The 19553-nt window shown below is 46.6% G+C and overlaps 1 protein-coding gene and 1 long non-coding RNA gene across 2 annotated transcripts; both read right to left on the reverse strand.

Moving 5' to 3' along the window:
* Positions 1–247: 247 nt before the first annotated feature.
* On the reverse strand, positions 248–13685 carry LOC144166572 (lipid droplet-associated hydrolase-like). The gene is made up of 5 exons (XM_077696070.1): positions 13422–13685; positions 10405–10545; positions 7803–7957; positions 4137–4418; positions 248–1278 (listed from the first exon to the last, which is right to left on the reverse strand). Exons 1-5 carry the CDS (start codon positions 13552–13554, stop codon positions 1051–1053), a joined length of 939 nt encoding a protein of 312 aa, XP_077552196.1. The 5' UTR covers positions 13555–13685; the 3' UTR covers positions 248–1050.
* A 1220-nt stretch (positions 13686–14905) lies between these two features.
* Positions 14906–19348, reverse strand: LOC144166573 (uncharacterized). The gene is made up of 3 exons (XR_013321708.1): positions 19326–19348; positions 16570–16727; positions 14906–15035 (listed from the first exon to the last, which is right to left on the reverse strand). It is a non-coding gene; the product is annotated as an uncharacterized LOC144166573 (long non-coding RNA).
* Positions 19349–19553: the final 205 nt, after the last annotated feature.

A 19553-nucleotide genomic window follows, 5' to 3' on the forward strand; every position in this document is an offset into this window, starting at 1 on the left:
TTCACAAGCTGTTTGCATGGGCACAGCCACTCTGCATTTAAAAAAGCTTTGACCACAGCTAATATATGGCAGGAGGTTTTCTTCCCTATTAGGTCTATCTGTTTGGCTCATCAATTTGACCAGCTGCCTCAAATTTGTTCGTTGCACTGAAGATTTGTTCATTTGCACCAAAACTTACTGAGCCACTTGGTAACACAAAACAGGCGTACTTCAACAGTGACACAAAGAAACAGTCTGCAAAGTGGTGTAAAAACAATAACAGTGTATTTTCAACAGCACAGTCAACCAAATGTAAAAGCCAACGTAGATAACACGTAACAATCTTTCCCTCAGCACTCAACAGATAACAAAAAGTAAATATCACACGGGTCAGCTCTTAATACGGTCTCAAAGAAATACTGAAGTAAAACAATCAAACTAGGTAACCATTATGTGTTGATCTTGGCACTTCGACGACTGAAAGAGAATTGTTTATGTGCGATTTTTAGTGAGACCCAAATCAAGCTCTTTAGAAAACATGTAAGAATTCTGAGGTGCTTAGCCTTTATGGCCTCATTGTTGGATGTGCATCAATCCGTCCATTTCTAAAACAAAATTAGGTCTCCAACTACCCCGATCTTTGCAATAACACATAGGCATGTAAGCATAAGCATGTCTTGTTCCACGTGCACATTCACAAATAGAAAATTTTGTGGCAGGGTGACGCAAACATTACGCAAAGCAGGATAACCACAGGGCAGGGTAAAGGGATGAATTGAAGTCACCCGGCACATTGGCCTTGCTCACATTTTTCGTTCATACTGTCGATACCCATGTTACAAACACTCAGCTCAATACTGTCGATACCCATGTTACAAACACTCAGCTCATAGCCGATTGCGCATTTGCCTCTTTCTCTGAATGCCCTGCTTTTGTCTAATTTTATTTTGTTTTTCACTATGTAGTGATTGCCGGATTTTCAGACACCGCCATACGTGTAAAACTATCTCGTAAAACCGGGACAATAAGCGCCATGTGCAGCGAGTCAGCCAAAGCCCTCTGGGAGAAGCATCACAGGCTGTTCCTGATCTTGTCTGAGACGAAGGTGGCGATTCCCTCTGTCCGGTCGAGCACAAAGGCGTGCTTGAGGTTGTCCTTGCAGAGGGTGAGGTCGGCCTTGGGGTATGCTTCCCGCATCTCCCAGTAGAAGCGGGTGGGACACCAGCCATCTTTGCAGCCGTAGTAAAAGGTCAGCCTGTCGAGGTGGGCCCTGATGAGCGCGTCGTCCCGTTCTTTTAACTGTGTGTGCAGAAAAAACAATACGGTACAGGTCAAATCACTCTGCCTTATTAGTGCCTGTAACCGACTGCCTGGTTGTATGCAATTACCACCAACATTGCAGAGCACAGGAAATGTCGCTTTGTGCCTATGTCATACACACATGCACGATTCTAAGGAGGGGAAAAGTTCTCAAAATAATGCTTGCATTGTATTTCCCACTGTCCTCATCTACTGCTTGAGCAGGTGCTCAAACGTTGCAGGCCTGAACTTGCACTCTCTGGTACTCTCCTTTCAAACTAATCCACAAGCGAAACAGAAATGAGAAAAATGGAGCGTGAGGCTCACAAAAAAAGGAATTTTTCAAAGTGTGGTCACGGCACGTGGGCCAGAAATTTATGATGGCTACGAAACTCATTGCAGGACACCCGCAGTCTGTATCACCCAACAGAAAAAGATGCCCAACTGAGCAAGATGCTGGAGGCAAACTGCAAGGACAAAAAACACAAAAAAAAAAACTGTGAGCCAAAGCTATCCTGAAACCTCACTGATAAAATTGGTGAGCTGGGCTAGTTGGTACGGATTCAGTGATAACAGCACAAAACTAGACAAAGGAACGTACAAGGGGAGGACACAGACAAGCCCTATTATCACAACGACCAAAATACTTTGCGTAAAGATCAGCCTGAGGACAGAGGCACCACTGCTGCACTAAACAAGCTCTAATTTTTCGAAGCAACCATGGGAAGATGCCTGATAAAAACAGATATAGAGCATTCCAGCAAACTCTGCATTAACGTGCTACACTCACTTATATTCACAGAGAGAAAGAGAGACTAAACATATTTATTGTTTCTTAGTAATGAGTCTTTAGGGTGGCCTCATTCCAACAGTCCACTGGCACGGGCCGCGTCTTCTGCCCTCTCCACCAACTTGTGCTGGATGTCAAGGTAAGAGCTGGCCAAGGCACTCTCCCAATTCATGGGCAGCCCTGCACTGCTTCGTGAGCTGTTTTACTGTGCGTGCCTTTTACTGCTCTCCTGCCTTCCAACGTAAAAAACATGAACCAAAGCTGCTGGGAAAGCTCAGTGTGCTGCCAGAAGGAAAACATGTGCAGCCTTTAACATTGGTGATATTGGTACAACCTGCCTGATGAGTGCAACTCAAACCTGGGTGTTCAATGGAAGTTTGTCAGAAACAAATTTTGACCTGCAAACTGCTTACAAATAGTGAAAACTGAGTGCAAATAGAATCAAATATCTTCACTTATGAATAGTAAAAGCTGACCGCAAATTCAATATAATGTTTTCAAATATGAACATCTTAGGTTCAGGTTTTATAAGGCTTCCAAAACATGGCTACGAACCAAACGTAAGTTGACGGGAGTTAAAACGTCCTGAGTGCTCATGTAAAGAAAATGGTATAAAAAGTGAAAAGCAAAACAGTCGGACAAAAATGTGGCATACACTGCCCCGGAGAACTGCAGGTGCCTCAGCATGTTGTGATTGAAGGGTGTATATTTGACTGGCTGGTACAAGCAATGCCTTACTGCAAGCATTGTCAAAAAGTAACAAGCCTTGATTCCTCACCCATGCCAGTATAGAAGAGAACCTTCTATATGGCTTATAAATTTTACCCCAGTGGCGTTCATCTTCAGCTTATGTACACCAGAGCTCGCTCACACTTGTTTCATCCAAGGCTTGCATGTGTTTGTTTTTACAAAGCTTCAAAAGCTTCAGCACTGTGCAAAAAAAAACCCAGAGGAGCATGCCAAGCAGTGAAGCTCAAAAATTTGTGTGTTCTTTGGAAGAGCCAACTTTTCTGGCTTCATTATTCATAAATTTTGAATATTCAAGAACTTACACTTACCTTTGACGGTGAAAGTGCCCAGCGCACACCTTCAACACTTCTAACTTCTCCCTGAAGTACTACCACTGCTCCATCTCTTCTAGATACACTACTGTTTTTGAGTGGGCTATCCCTCAGTACTTTACAATATATATATTGCTACAGATCATGCCTTTTGACTCGTTTATGTTTCGTTACCAGCACCTAGCCCCTGCCTGCCTATCTTGTGTTCTAAGCAAAGCACAAGCTTACTCCTATTATATGCCGCACCACCAATCTTTCTTTGATAGAAAAAAACGCTGTGTTGCGGTCGCTTTCTCAGGCTGCTTTTATTTCATCTAAAATGTTTTCGATTGAGATCGATGTTGAGCATCATAGATAAATGTGTGCAGAGGAAATGCCACTACATTCGATTCGCCGACGATCATCTATGCACGTCCCTCTGTTGACTGCTTTTTCGGTGCTTGTGTATTCTTCGAGTTCTTTGCAGAGCACAAGTTCGCTCGAATAAACATTAACTCCAACAAGGACCTTGCTTTGTTCTTCGCTGTGTGACAATATACAGAACACGCACACACTCCCATAATGAGGGTGTTAGTGCAATCACAACAAAATGTGGCTCAACCAAAGCATACCATGACCATTTTCCTATACTCGGGAACAATTTAAGAACAGGAATAGCTCATGCACGTTATCACTCCGCCTAAGCAATGGACCCAGGTGTCAACGGGTGCGAGCGTTTTGAAAAGGAATTGCTATGAATGCGTGATATTGTCTGCCTTTCTCACATGTAGTTTGTTGTTGCTGCAGTAGTTTATGAATATATTAACTCCAAAAAATCGTGGAAACGGCTCGTGCCATGTTCAAAATATTCCCAGTAATGCCCTACTACTGGCAGCACGCAGAGTAACTGCTTGTGTGCTCAGCCACAAGCAACTCAGCATCTTACACATCAAACACAGCAGCCGAGTCCCCGCACCCGTATAGCACCCGTATGCAGGTAGCCGCTATGCACCCGTATAGCGGCGTACCTGCTGCAGCTCCTCCTCAGCCATGTCGATCATGAGGCGGAACACGGTGGGCGTGAAGAGGGTGCAGGTGGCGGCAAACGCCCGGTTGCGAACACCCTCCGGCAGGCTGCGGCAGTACCAGCCCACCAGCGTACACCTGAGCACATCGGGAAGCACCAGCAGCAGCAGCGAGACCATCCGGGTCACCACCTTGAAGAGGCGCCGGTTCCACACCAGCGAGCGCGCATTGGGCGCCTCCCGCATCCGCTCAAACACCGGGAACAGCAGGAAGGAGCGCCGCACCTGCATGCCCAGAGAGGGGACCACGAGGGAGGGACAGCTTTAAGCTTCCAGTCAGGGTTTTGGTGTGTTAAGGGCAGAAGTGTACAAAGTTTTCTGTAGGGATTATACATGGGTGCGGCCACTGCACGAGTACATATGGTGATCATCAAAAGCCAATCACACTATTTAGTACCAGCATGGCACTGCCACCTCAATTTCAAGACAGCAACTGACAATTTCTAGTATTTTATATTACCGTAAAATTCCGAACGAGCGCCCCCATCCTTGTAAGGCCCCCCCCACTCACTCCATAGTGTCCACACCCCGAAATCCACCACACCCAGGCAACAGAGGCAATCCACAGCCAGTCTATAATTCAATCCAATCATGGTTAGCACCCCGATGATGCATGGTGGACTAGCAGATGTTGGAGTCAGGCCACCAGGAAACCGGGGCAGACTTCAAGCGTAATTCTGTGAACTTTTCTTTGGGACTGACCCTGAAGAGTGTTTCGATGGTTTTGAGAGCAATAACTACCATTCCTTGGCAAAACGTGAGGTGCATATGCATTCCAAGGTTTTTTTCCCCCAGCAGGAGATCGTTGTCGCCGCCGTCTTGATTTTTGGTGTCATTCCGAGATAGCACCCCCTCCCCACTTTGCCGGTGATCACGACTTCTCTGCAGGGGGCCGCTTGCTCGGAATATACGGTAGGTATCGATCAGTGCACAAGCCTTTGCGTGAAAGTTCAGTCATGAATTAAAAAAAAAGCAAACACTCGCTCAGCCAGAAGCGACATGCTGTGCAATTGTTGAACATCATTACACTCTCAATATCAATGTCATCTACAAGGGTAGCTGTCACCGGCCATGTTAGTGGAATTTCAAAATCTCCAGAAAAGTTCAACGCTCAGAATGCATCAAACTAAAAGGCCACTCTCATGCTTGCTAATGTTTGTCAGTACCATCAGCAGCAGCAAGCAAGTGAAGAGGGCGAGAACACTCGAACCAGCACTTGGTCACGAATTCTGATTGATTAACTGTATGGTTTAATTTAACGTGCCGACGCAACGCAGGCGATGAGGCGCGCCGTAGTGGAGGGCTCCAGATTAATTCTGACCACCTGGGGATTTTTAACGTGCGTCGAAAGGTCGCTCACACGGGCGTTTTTGCTTTTCGCCTCCATCAGAAAAGCGGCACCGCGGCCGAGAATTGAACCCACGTCCTGTGCTCAGCAGCACGTTTTAGCCACTGAGTCACCGCGGCAGGTTGCGTCACGGATTTCTAGGCTGCAGCTCCGAGATTGCAGCTGTTAAAGTGTTCCTTTAGCCTTCCTCTTTCGATGACCAAAGTGCCATACGTGACAACATTTCGGGGCAAGTGTACTGGCCATCTGCAAGAGTTCTGCGACTTCTGTCACGCAGAAAGGTCACCTACACTCTGCCAGTGTGCGGTGGTGCACCTTTGCACCAATTAAATGTCCCAAACCCTACCCTCGCAGGTAACAAGTGCACCTGCCTCTCCTGGAAAGCAGGCTAGTTAAAAGGGCCATGATGAGAAACTCCGAGTTTCGTTCATTAGAAAGATTGCTTTGCCCAATAACAACGATAGCAATTTTATCACAGATTTCAAACTACTAATAACGGAGATATTGATTGATTGATTGATCGATCAATCAATCAATCGATCGACTGTGAGGTTTAATGCACTGAAGGTACACCTGGGCGATGAGGCGCACCGTAGTAGAGGGCTCCGGATTCATTTAGACCACCTGTGGATCTTTAACATGCACCGAAATCTCGAACACATGGGCATTTTCACTTTGCTCCTCCATCAGAAAAGCAGCCACCGCAGTTGGGAATCGAACCCACATCCTTGGGCTCAGCAGCACAATTCCTTAGATGCAAAGTTTTGCATATTGGGCTGCCATGCTTCATTCTGTGAGAAAGCCAAATCAACAGCGCATTGTGCTGTGATGATAAAAAGTAAGTGCACAGTTTTTAGTTATACACAACAACTTTTTTTATTTTCTTCAACGCCCAGACGAAAATTTTGAATTTGATAATTTTTTCCAAACATTATTTATAAAAACATGATTAAAACTGTCGTCGTTGGAACGGGCGTTGAATAATCTGCTTTTATGTCACTGCAATACATACCAAACCAATATGTTTAGCACCAAACAATGTTTTTTCAGACCCAAAAAATTTCATTTTTTACCGCAGTAACAAAAGAGTTAATCATATCACTTGAATGCTAACATGCAGATAACAGACTGATAGCTATGTTTGTAGTGCTGGCGCACACTCTGTCACTCCTTGCCATATTATGTCAGTGTAGAGCGAAATGTGAAAGCTTTTCAGTACGTCTTGCTTTTTTTAAAAGACGATAGTCTTTCTTGGGCTACTTAAACGCATAAATTTTGGTCCGTCTGTCTGTCTGTGACTCGATTCAGCCACACGGCCAAAGTGAAACACAAGCTGCACAATAGTCTTGTATAAATCTAAACGTCTAAGTCCGTTGTCAGTGTCCACACTTGCCTACATTGTTGAACATAAACAAGACACTACACAAATGAGAGGCGAAAAATCAATACACAAGTGATATTTGCAGTGTTCCTTTATTACAAAATTCATGGATGCTTGGTTTTTGCGATAGCAAACGAAATACTACATCAACGACAGAAAACCGTCGCCTGCTGTTGCCTGCGCTACTTTAGAAATTTCGAAATCAAATGGCAACAGCAGTGAAAGGTTCCACTAGATAGGTTCCATGTTCTGCTTGGATCGCTCGTGGAGTAAGGCAACACGGTTCTATGAACGTTGTTGTAGGGTGCCTTGATTCACGTGCGTCTCCGCTGTGCGGCAGCGCTGGCATCAAGACACCTGACTTGGCGCAGTGGAACGCAGTAAATTTCAGTTGACTTGAGCAAACCTCTAGCATGTTTCTCTTGGGAGGAATGTGACGTGGGAGGAATGAGACGTGAGAGGAAAAGCATGAGAGGTGAGCGGGACAAAGAAGGGAAGCATTTACTTGGCAAGGGCGCCAGTCGACTATCATCTTTCGTCAACATTTGCAACGAAGGGAGCAGACATGGAACCATTTCTTTCTCTTTTGGGGGGGTTAGCAAAATGTCTTTCATGGCTGGAATTAAAATGAGTGAGTTACCAACGGCTAGTTCTTCAAAACTGAACAAAGTTTTGTTTTGCCTTCCTGGCCACTTTAACACCGTGCTGCAGCTGCAACTTCATTCAACGCAGGCATACACGTATTGTTTTTGGACAAACAGCTTTCAATTGCACGCAGACAGCTCGCAAGATATGTGCACCACTGCTCTAAAGGCAGGAATGGCGTCAATAGTTGCACCAGAATGGAGTGCACGCTTGGAATCAATGGAACGCTACTCACGTTGAGTCCGCCCAGCTCCCCGAGAATGCGTAGCACCATGTAGGCCCCGATGGAGTGGCCCGCCAGGAACAGCGGCCGGCGGCTGCTGACGTAGCTCCTGACAAACTCCAGCTTGTGCCGCACCTGGCCCTCCAGGCCATACAGCTGCCAATTCTCTGCACAGGAAGGACGGGGGAGAGAAGAAGTGGAACCAGAGGGGGCGACAACCGTTGTGGACATGGGGGAGAGGGTTCACAATGCACGCGCAGGTGCTTTTAAAGGGACACTAAAGGCTGAAGGAAATTTTATTTTATCTGGAAGATCAGACATTTCCTAGCTCTCTCGGGTTTTGTTTGACGAGCAATGATGCGTTATTTCCTTAGAAATCCGCAAAGGAGGCATTTCTCTCTCCCACTTTCCTTTCATTTTTTCATGACGTAGACATCGCTTCACAAACTAGGAGCAAGAAATTGCTGCGGTCTGGCAACAGTAGCTGCTACGTCACCAAGCTTGATTGAGGAGGCTGGCTTTCACTCATGTTATTAGTCACCAACCGAATGAGAAATGCTTTTCACCGCTCCAGTGGCCAGTGTGCCTGCCTACCCCGGACACCCAGACTTCATGCCGGCCGCGAACGAAGCAGCGACAAGCACGGTTTCAAATATCACACAAGAGCGGCTGCCTGGCTAGGCGTAGCTCAAGCGGCAGCCTTCATCTCAGCTCGTCCGGCGATCACGTCCATCTCATATTTTCTTCTCTCACACGACGTGCCAACCTGGCATGAAATACACTCGTTTCCCACGTGATGCTAACACGTGATGATAATCATCATGCTGGAGATTTTACGGTGCAAGGCCAACACTGGCAAGGAGTGTCATGGCACCTGGTCTGGTATTATCTGCAATGTGTGAGCTCCAGCTGCGGTGGTACAAAGCTAAGACTGCTTCAACTGCCAAATAAAATGCCAATTGTTCCCTTTGAATGCAAGTTGTGTGCTGAGACTCGTGCCACATTCTTGGGGCACAATGTGATGCAGTACAATTTGCCTCTATGGAAGTCACAATGCCTACACAAAAAACCATTTAAACTCTTACATTACTACACTTAAAAATGACAGGGAAACTCCCTGCATGTTGTCTTCATTTTCAGAGGTGCTACGAAAGCATAGCATGCTCTATTATTCCTACATGCACGAAATTTTTGGATAAGAATGCCTAAGCCAATCAACTCTGTTGTTGATTGTCTTAAGCATTCTCTGCTGCCTCAATGCCGGGAATAGATATTCAGAAACAGCCACGGCTAGAACACTTTTTGGAACTTTTAAGGGGCCATGAAGTCAAAATGAAAATTCGGTTCCTTCGAAAGATTGCCTCGTAGAATAAAACTGGCACCACTTTTAAAGCAAACTTCACTGAAATTAGCTGTACAAACGAGGAAAACACAGAATAGTCATGCGACTTCTGCACTGAGCTCATGATGTAATATCGGCAGTTTGTTGCGATTGGCTGAGGGCCAACAAAATCCAATGCAAAATAAACAGGGATTATAGGCCTTGCATAATATAATAAGCTATTTGCACTTAAATTTAATGCACATTCTTTTTATAGCAGTAAGAATGGCGGCTCAAACAACAGAATTTACGAACAAACAGATAAATATAGAAACACCAGTGCGTACGGAGTGTACTACGCTCACCGACACTGCACACCGGTCGGATGCATTGGAATTTTCTGACAACGCCGGCCAACTGGCATAAGTGGCAATGACACTTCGGTGACCCTGCCAGTCAAGCCATGCCCAACATTTCACAACAACCTTAGTATCAACCGTAAATGAGCCAGATACAAGTCCGGTCAGAAAGAAAACCTTATGCGAACAGCAATCCTTGAGCGGTACGGTTGCGCCATCTGTGACGGCAGACAGTAAACCAGCTAACAAAAGACATGCTTTTGTCGCTGGTGGCTGCACTGGGCATTAGTCAACAGAGTAACTTCCGCTTTAGGTACCTGCCCTGGATACGTCTTTGCTGACGTCACAAAACCCACGATGCAGCGGCAGTACTGAAATTCTGGCTTAGGTTGTTTAATTTCTCAGTCAACAAAGCATGGTTTGCGGCCAGACAAGCGCTGAGGGCACTATAAAAAATGAAATCATTCGAATAAAACAAACTTGTATTTTGTCTTCATGGCCCTTTTAAGATTGAAATCGCAAGAGGAAAGGAAGGGGCGGCCAAATACACAGCAAGATTGAATTTATTCAATGCTGTAAACCACCAACAGTAAAAACATGATAATTCGGGTAAAGTGCCATACAAATCAGTCATCAAGTTAAAAAATTATTCGGCTTTGTCCAGTTTCACTGCAATACATGTTGAATGTGCATTGCCCTATTTACAACTGCATTTCAATCTTGTTCATGCAAACTGAAAGGTGAGCCACACTCTGTCTGAACAAGGCACGATTTGAGATGGTACAAGTCCCCTGAACACAAGCTACATGTCCCAGAAAAACGCAGACTGGAATCAGGCAACATGAAATCATTGATATTTGACTTAACGATAAATAGTCTAACACCCACTTCATCCCTGAGTGATAACATATTTAGGATCGCTGCAAGGTATTACCGTTTGGCGGTGGTGCAATTCCACTTTTCCACACTTCATCGTGTCCCGCATGTGAAACCCCGCAAACGTGGATGCTCCCTTGAAAGTGGTTGTAAATTTCCGAGAGGAAGTCTTCGTAGTATTCAATGATTCCGGGATTGCCTGCAAAGAGAAATCACGAGTGTGAGCACCAACTTTGCACTGGGAAGACCTCGTTGAAGGAGTTGGTATGAGCTCAAACTTTTAACTGCGCCAGTGTCAGGACATCCAAAAGTGTGCAGAAGGTGGCCCCATTGAAAAAAAGGCTGCTCTGTCCTGATAACAATGATACCAATATGATACCAATGATACCGATATGATACCAATATGATACCAATGATACCAATTGCACACTTCACGCTAATAGTGGGGATAATGAAATGCAGCACTGCTGAAATGAAATAATGCAGCAGTGGCGGCCACATTCTGGCGATTTCTTTATGACATCACAAAATCTCGCTTGCCAATTAGCAACCGCCAACCTAAGCCACCACCAAGAAACGTGACTGGGCGGTTGTAGTGAGGCCTGTAGTTGTGTTTCGCCGTAGAGCAATTAAGAAGGCTGCGTCTAATCTCACGGCAGCCGTGAGAATTACCTCCGGGGAATTCTCACGGCAGTTTCCATAAAAGCTGGCTGGCCTAAAATTTCCTGAATAATATTACGCCCCAACGTTACCTAACCGAACGAGTTATAACCTACCCAAATCCAGCCCAACTGCAACAAACCTAACCTAACCCAGCCCAACGACACAGAACACAACCTATATTAAATGTAATTGAAGTCATTCCAGAAGTCCTGTGCGTTGATCTCTTGATATAGCAAAAAATTGGGCCCATCTCCCCACGAGGGGGGACTCGAGTAAATGCGTCGCGTAGGGGGTGGGTGTATGCGTTAACGTTAGTGTTTGGGGGGTGGTGGTGGGGTGGTAGTAATCTTGACGTAGTTTGAATGAGTCAAGGATATAAGGCGCGTTCGTACCCTTTGATTCTGTGTCGCTTTTGTGGCGCAGTGGGAAGAGCACCATGTATCTCGCGTTCCGCCCACAGGTAGTGAATGTGTTGTATCAGCAGCTTCTTGACGTAGTTTGAATGAGTCAAGGATATAAGGCATGTTCGTAGCCTTTCATTCTGTGTCGGCTTTGTGGCGCAGTGGGTAGAGCACCATGTACCTTGCGTTCGGCCCGCAGGGTTGTGGGATCGAAACCAGGCGCCGGTAACTGTTATTTCTTTTTTATATAGTGTAGGGGGAGGGGTGCGGACCTGTTGTTGAGAGCGAGGAGGATAGCGTGATGCGGGAGAGGAGGAGTGGGGGAGAGGGCGCACCTGGAACGGCTGTTGCAGACGGACGGCGGACGCTACATGTGAGTTGAAGAAATGCTCTGCATTTAAAACCAGAGTAAAAAAAAGCCTCAACAAAATCACGATGACCGAAAAATTCCGACAGCTAAAAAGAAAAAAACATCGTAATGTCAGACTCGAACCTGAGCCTTCTCGTTTAAAACCAAGTACTATACCACAGCGCTATAGGGGAAGTTGCAAACACGGCTTTTTAGGGAATATTTATCCCATAGAATCTACGTATAGCGTGCTTAGACAATAGGCAGTTTTAGCATATCGTTACCGTGTTTGCGTTACCGTTTACCGTGTTACCGGAAGCCCGAGTTTCCGTTTACCGCTGAAAACGGTAGGGCACGTTTTAGCGCACCGTTAGCGGTTTGCGTATTCCGGCCGTCGAGGCGCAGGTAGCGCCATCTGATGAATTAGTCTCAAATCAAATTACTCATAATTTTCTTGCTCGTATCTATTTGCATTCGTTTAAAGTAACTTGAATATTTCACTTTCGAGGTAAAGCATTCACACTAACTGCAGTTGTTTTGAGAATAGTGTAGCCATCATCTGTAGAGCTTTAAAAAGAAAACGAGTTGGTGGCGCCATCTACTGAGGAGAGTTAGAATGAAGGTGAAATAGAATTTGCCCCCGCGCTAATTATTTAGGCAAGAAATGAGTGAAATATGTCGTAGCAATTACTCAGTAACCTACACTACCTTGCCTAGCACAAGTTTGGAGGCTTAAAAGCACTTTGCGAGCTGAAAAACCTATCTGAACTATTTGAGGCGGGCAAGGCTTAGAACCATTAGGGACGGCCATTTTGCTCACCCATCCGAGAAAAATGGTTGATTGTCGCTTTCCTGAGCATTATTTAGCAAGAAACATGTGATAAAGAACATCAAGTAAGATTACTTTATTCCGCCGTACCAAGCATAAAGCACCGACCGCTCTGCATTTGCTGTAATCAATACGCGAAGGTAAACTTCGTCTGCTCAGGAAGCTCGCTGGCGACGGTAAAGCCTGTGCCGGTAAGTTGCCGTTCACGGTAACTCTCACGCATGCTCAGTCGACCCCCGCAAACCCGGTAAACGGTAACGCAAACGCAGTAACGATATGCTAAAACTGCCTAATGAGAGGCGACTGGCGTGAGAAATTTCTGACGGTAACTCTCACGGTTGCCGTGATAATAGACACTACCAATTAAGAAGTGCGGCATATGTTCATATCTGCGGTTCTACGCCGCGAAACTAAAACTAGGCTATGGGCCGCGTGTAGTGGGGACCTTTAATGTGCGCCTAAATGTCGACAGACAAGCGCTCTTCCGCTTTTTGCCTCCATGAGAAAAGCGGCCGCAGCAGGCGGAATCAAACGCGTTTTGGGGCTCAGCGTCCAACCCTTTTTCGCTACTGAGCCACCACGGCTGTGCATGTCAATCACGTAATCAACACAAGCTCAAAGCTCGGTTTCCTTGTACACTGTCACAACAGCGATTCAAATTGCCGCCGAAAACCGACTGTCACTGAACCTTCCAGTACCAGGCGACTATATCGGAATTTCCAGTTACAATTTGGCGGTGTTATATCCCTAGAATCAAGGCCCGGGGATCCAACGAAAAGCGGCCAATTTCGCTCCGAATAAAGCCCAAGAGAGTGATCGTACCGTTAACTGACCTGGGATCATGATCAGCAGCGGCTCTTGGCGCTCGGGGCAGAGGTCGGTTTTACCCACCTGGACAACCCTAGTTGGAACGTTGTTAATCGTGGCATAGCTATATCGCACCCTGGGAGACGCACAGACTTCCATAGCTTGTGCTCGCTGGCCCACTTACACCGCCCTATCTGCGAGTAACCTTTGATTGAACCCACATCATCCGATACAGCTGCCTCTCGTCCGAGTTGTCGCGCCACTTGCCTCAGCTTGGCTTGGCTCTATGGCTTCGCCTACCCACGCGCATGTTGGCCGTTTTTAAAGTTTTTTTCAACTTGTGCACAGATGACATTTTTTAGCCATTTTATTTCGATACGTAGCGAATGATGCTGTAAAATAGCTGGAAGCAGTTTTAAGCAATGGTTTCAAGCATGAAGTAAGCTGCACGATGTCGAGTGGTCGAGCGACATGCATGAGGCCGGGGCCGGGACGCGGGACGGTCCCAAAAAGTGGGCTCAGAGCAGGAGAGCGGCTGGACATCCTCCCTGTTCTGTGGCTGGACTTCGTACAAGCCGGTGACCCCGGTCCCTTGTGCTGTATATCGGGTTTTCGCTCAGCAGCTCCGCAGACGTATACGTATACTGGCCAGGACAGAAAGGAGCGGCATTCTGGAAGAGTTGCGGAACGGTTTCCGTAGGGGAAGGCGCTGGGATGACTACCTCCTTGTCATCCCACAGTGGGGCTCTTCGATTTACAGTCTCGGACTCACCGCGGACTCCCCGAGAAGCAGTCCGGCATTCGATTTTCCCATGTATCCCCATGGCTTCGGGGAATCCTCGGACCACCCGCGGACTATCCGCGGTGAGTTCGAGACTAAATCTGATGAGCCCCGGCCACTATGTGGAGATGACACGCACACCGAGCAGAGAATAACCATGGCGTTCCTTCACATAGAGAAGGCGTACGACGTGTCATCCGCACCATATGCTCTGGATCAAGTGCGAAGCAAGGGCCTGCCAAACGATCGAGATTGTCAACCGACTGCAGCGAGGGGCGGTACTCCCCAGACAACACAAACACATCCTGAGCACATCCCGAGGACGTTCTATTGAGGACATCATGATGTCCTCAGTATGTCCTCTTCTGATACTCAATTGGTACTGAAAAGGTCCTATTGTCCGGCCTCAGCACATCCTCAGAACATCCTCAAGATGCAGTCAAGGATGATTACAGTACATTCGCAGGACTACTGTACGACGTCAGGACATTTTGAGGACTACTTTCTAGCCATGCTTTTTTTGCAGGGTGTTATGCACAGGGTGTTCGAGAAAGGAGGGGCCTGGGCTTGATACTGCCATCCCCGAGGTATTTGTGCAATTGACTCTTTGCCAAGGTATGTCACTTTGTGTACCCCTGGAATCTCCACTGGGTACAGCCTTTATGTGTAGCATTAATCTAAAACCAGTACTGCCCAAGCCTCCTCGTTATGACACAAGTATGCAAAATATGCTGGAGATGGTGATTTATTGCACAAGTAAATGCATCGTAGTGCAATGTGAGGCGACACATGCTGTGAATCGTCACCGGAGTCCACTGGAGAGCCTAGTAGTCACTGGAGTCCAACTGCCCCAACGACCCTAGAAAAATGATACAAGCAGAACAAATTAGCAAAGCATATACACAAGAATTTTCTCTGAACTGGACCCCACCATTTTGTAATTAATGATGATCCAGCTTCTGGGCATTTCTTGGGGACTACGGGGCGAGCAGACGATAGCGCAATCACACCCTGTTGCGCTGTGGCGTCCTTGGTTATCAGACGTCCCAGCGGCATCGAAACTCGGTGTCACTTATTCGGTATGTCAACAGCGTGAACTTTAACAGTGCTTAAGGGGAATGTTTAAAGCGACGGGGAGCAGCCAGCTTTGCCCATTAATTCCGTTCTCAACCCACTCAGGCGGCAAGCGTGCACCCTACGTGTGCTGTCGTGATGGGGGTTGCCTGTGAGGATATGTTTTGCTGTGCCAGCAGGACGAATGCCCAACGTTTTATCTCCAATTGACGTTTACTTTCTTCATTGTGGGCAGGTTTCCGTCATTGACTTAACTTGGCAATGCACAGCAGCCACCCGTCTGGGCGTCATTACGCCATTGTTCGCTGAACCAACTATCGGCATAAGCGCAAAGTGCTCACACAAGAAATGTGTTAAGTGCACCACAACAAAAGAAGTGTCTGCATGTGTGGAGTCTATTCACTTCACAAATTTCCTGCATCCCTCGAGAGCCGCCATGATTGGGTCGTCGTGCTGAATCGGAAAGTGTTCGAACCTAGCAAATTTGTGAGAGAAGGTACGGTCCTACGCTGCTTTGTAAGCACTGTTTATTTACTGTCATGCTAAATCCTTATCGCAAGTGTCTGTGCTCTGGAGGTATTCTCTGTTCATTTCATCGACGGGAAAGTGGTAAAAATCAACCCTACACCTTTGCTGCAGCTAGGGTACGCGAAAACGGTGAGCTGAAAGCGAAATAGGAGTGTCGCGGTGGCGAAGCATGCCCGGTCGTTTCGGTAAATCGCTAAAACGCAAAACCTCTTTAAACGTGCAATAAGTGTTTAGCATGAGGGTGAATAAACAGTGCTCCCAAAGTAGAATACGACGGTATTTACTCTCACAAATTTGCTACTTTTGAAGTCTTTCCGCTTCAGCACAACAACCCATTCGCGGAGGGACTCGAGGGGTGCAGGAAATTTGTGCAGCAAATAGACTCCCCACACGCCGACACTTTCTTTGCTGTGGTGCAATTCACACGTTTCTTGTATGAGCACTTTGCGCTTACACGGATTGTTGGTGCAGCCAACAATGGCACAATGACGCTCAGATGGATAGCTTCTGTACATTGCCAAGTAAAGGCAATGACTGCAACCAGCCCTGAATGAAGAAAAAATAAATATCAATTGGTGATAAAAGGTCGGGTGTACGACCTGCTGGTGCGGCGAAATGTAGCCTCACAGGCAACCCCCACCAGGACAAAGCGCGCGTAGGGGGGCACGCTAGCTTAGTGGGTTGAGAACGTAATTAATGGGCAAAGCTGATAGCTGTCCAACGCTTCAAACTTCCCCCTTTAGGCACTGTTAAACTTCACGCTGCTAACATACCGAATAAGTGACACTTACCGATTTTCCATGCTGCTGGGACGTCTGATAACCACGCACGGTACGGCCCAACAGTGTGTGTGACTGCGGCGTCGTCTGTTGGCCCCGCAGTCCCCAAGAAATGCTCGCCAGGTGGTGCATCGGTCGCCAGAAAATGGCCAACCCGGCAAAATTCTTGTCTATAAAAAATGAGTGCATTGCAACTTCGTTGCATTATTACAGACTTTGACAACCTGATTAAAATGCTAAAAAATTTGCTCACCGAGCTGCACGGCTATATTTTGAAAGTTCTAAAGGGGAAGTATTGCCGGTCATGGTGCAGTGCCTTCCAAGGTGTGCTGAATGAGTAGTAGCCATTATTTAATTACCTTTACCCAATTAGCTTAGAATGCAGAATGTATAGACCACGCTCCAAATGTTTCTCTAAAATTTTAAGCTATTTTCTTCCCAAGGTATTGACAGTGCCCTTTCCCTCACACCATCCTCCATGCCAATTAGATCTATCAACATACTCGCAATTCACAGGTGGGCTAAATTTAAATTTAAGTGGATCACTATTCCTGAACCTGTTAAGCAAAAAGTCAATACTGACCGTGAAGTGTATTACAATAACATTTTAGAAGCTTCAGGTAGCATGAAAACACATTGAAAACCCGTAGCATGAAAACCCACGTGCTGTTCTTCCTGTGCCTTGTCACGAAAGCTCTGATCTGTGCGTAACTCCTGTCTGATATCTGGGTAACACACCCTGTTCTCATGTTTGCCTTTCACAATGCACTTTGAGCAGCAGAAGAAGTCTGGATGGCCTTTTGTGCACAAAACAAACGCTTTAGCAGGAGCATCACATACTAATGCATGCAGCATCATAAAAAGGAGTTCATGATCTAACAGTTATGCCATCACCAAACAACACTTTCATTTCATCAACAAAACCTGACAGCGAATCATTCGCGTCACTGGGCTTGCTACGGCCGAAGAAGCACTCACATCAAATAGCTCCTTCTCAACATTGTTCACATGGCCAAGAGTGACCCAAAAGGTAGTTCTCGTGCTTTTACATATTTCTATGCCGTCTATATTGAAGGAAAGGCTGAGTTCTGCAGGAAGCTCTGGACAATCCTGAAGTATTTTGCATAGTCCTGCTTTCACACTGAAGTGCTGGTACAGCTGAAAGCTTTATTACAGTAGACACGGAAGCGAACGCCGCTCAATACATGCAGAGTGCTCTGGTGAGAGGATGGCGTGCTCTCACAGTTTGCACGATTGGCGGATGCATTCCCTGAAACGCCTTATCGCATGCCTGCCTGCTGCATCAGTTAGTCACGGAGGATGACATTTTTTTATCACCCAATTAGGAAGCGAAAAGAAAACGTTTTAATCCATTCGCGCCGTTTCGCGCTTGATAAAAAGCCCTTCATCGGCACATGTATTCTCTGGAATCATGCCGAGGTATCTAACGTAGCTACTGCAGCAGCGCAATCAACCGTTGCCAGGGGGTGGATCCGACAAATGTACGAGCTGCGACAGTTCGCCATCCCATCACTAGACCTCTCTGCATGTACTGAGCGACACACGCTCCCGTGTTTACTGTACAGGGTGTTGCGACGATAATTGGAACACTTTAAAAAAATTTCCTGAGGTAACCACCGCTCTGTTCGCACTGAAACTTGCCACGAAGGTCGCATTTTGTGGTCTATTTTGTTTTATACCGGGAACAACGACGGTACTTACTTTTGTATTCTGAAAATAAATAAAAACAATTTTAGCCTACGGCAAACTGGCGGCTGATTTGGACGTGCGAGCCAGCGCAAGTTGATGTTGAAACGACGGAACCACCGGCGGCATGCAGAGCGAAACGCACGTTTGGGATTCAAGGTAGGAAGGAGCCAAATGGAGCAGCAGACGATCAGAAAATGCAACTAGGAATGAACTAGCAGACGATCAGAAAACCCTGTTTTCGGGCTCGCACGTCCAAATCAGCGCCATTTTTTCACAGGTGAAAATCGTTTTTATTTATTTTCAGGAAAAACAGGTAAGTACCGTCGTTGTTCACGGTGTCAAACAAAATAGACCACAAAATGCGACCTTCGTGTGAAGTTCGAGAGCGAACCGAGTGGCGGTTCGCTCAAGAAAAATTTTTAAAGTGTTCCAATTATCGTTGCAACACCCGGTATAAAGCTTTCGAATGTACTTTCCCCCTGAACGTTGCGAAGTACCATTGGTCCTTGGTGTGTTCAGCAGGGCTCTTCCAGACGATGGCAGTGATGAAAAACACGTGTGGCTGCGCAACACACCAAGCAGTGATGTAACTGCGGCAAGGGTCGATTTAGAGTTTACCGCCCTCTCCCGCAGTTTGTGCCGAAACGCCAACGTGGTGTCTCCATCGTCTTCGTTAACAAAACTGTGGTCTGACAACTCGTGATCTCCGCTGGACAGGGACCACGCAACGCGACTCTCGATGTGGCGGCGGTTTATTACAGACACAGCAGTATGTCACGAACTTTGCTGCTGGTGGTTGCTCGGACTGGGATTACGCCAACAACTCGAGCGTGTGCTAGCATCTAATTAAGTTGCTTCTAAACAAAGCCCACGTTGTTGCGATGTCGACGGCTTGGGCACAAAGTCGATTTGCGCGCTGCCAACTAACGCGGAAAATGCATCGACGTGGCGCTTCCGTTCCCGCCTGAGCTGCCGCTCGTTGCTTTCTGACATTTGGAATCCAGTGAAATTATACAGACAGCTCAAGTTTGTTATTTGCACCCACGACAGGTACTTACCTCCGTGCGTGGCGGCCATCTTTCTCAAGGCCGACTGGCTCGTCTTCAAACTTTCAACTTGGCTTGACTAGAATAAGTACTTGCGCATGGTGGCCAGCAACAAAATAGAAGTGAAAATAGCAGTGCTGAAAAATGGTTTCACACAGAACGCATGCACGTACTGAACATTTTCTCTTTTGCATCATTTTTAATTTTAAAATTTGCGGAAGATGTTTCTATTCTTCTGAG

Source organism: Haemaphysalis longicornis, unplaced genomic scaffold, assembly GCF_048455015.1.
Source record: "Haemaphysalis longicornis isolate Haplotype H1 unplaced genomic scaffold, Haemaphysalis longicornis Haplotype H1 scaffold_18, whole genome shotgun sequence".
Classification (NCBI taxonomy): Eukaryota; Metazoa; Arthropoda; class Arachnida; order Ixodida; family Ixodidae; genus Haemaphysalis; species Haemaphysalis longicornis.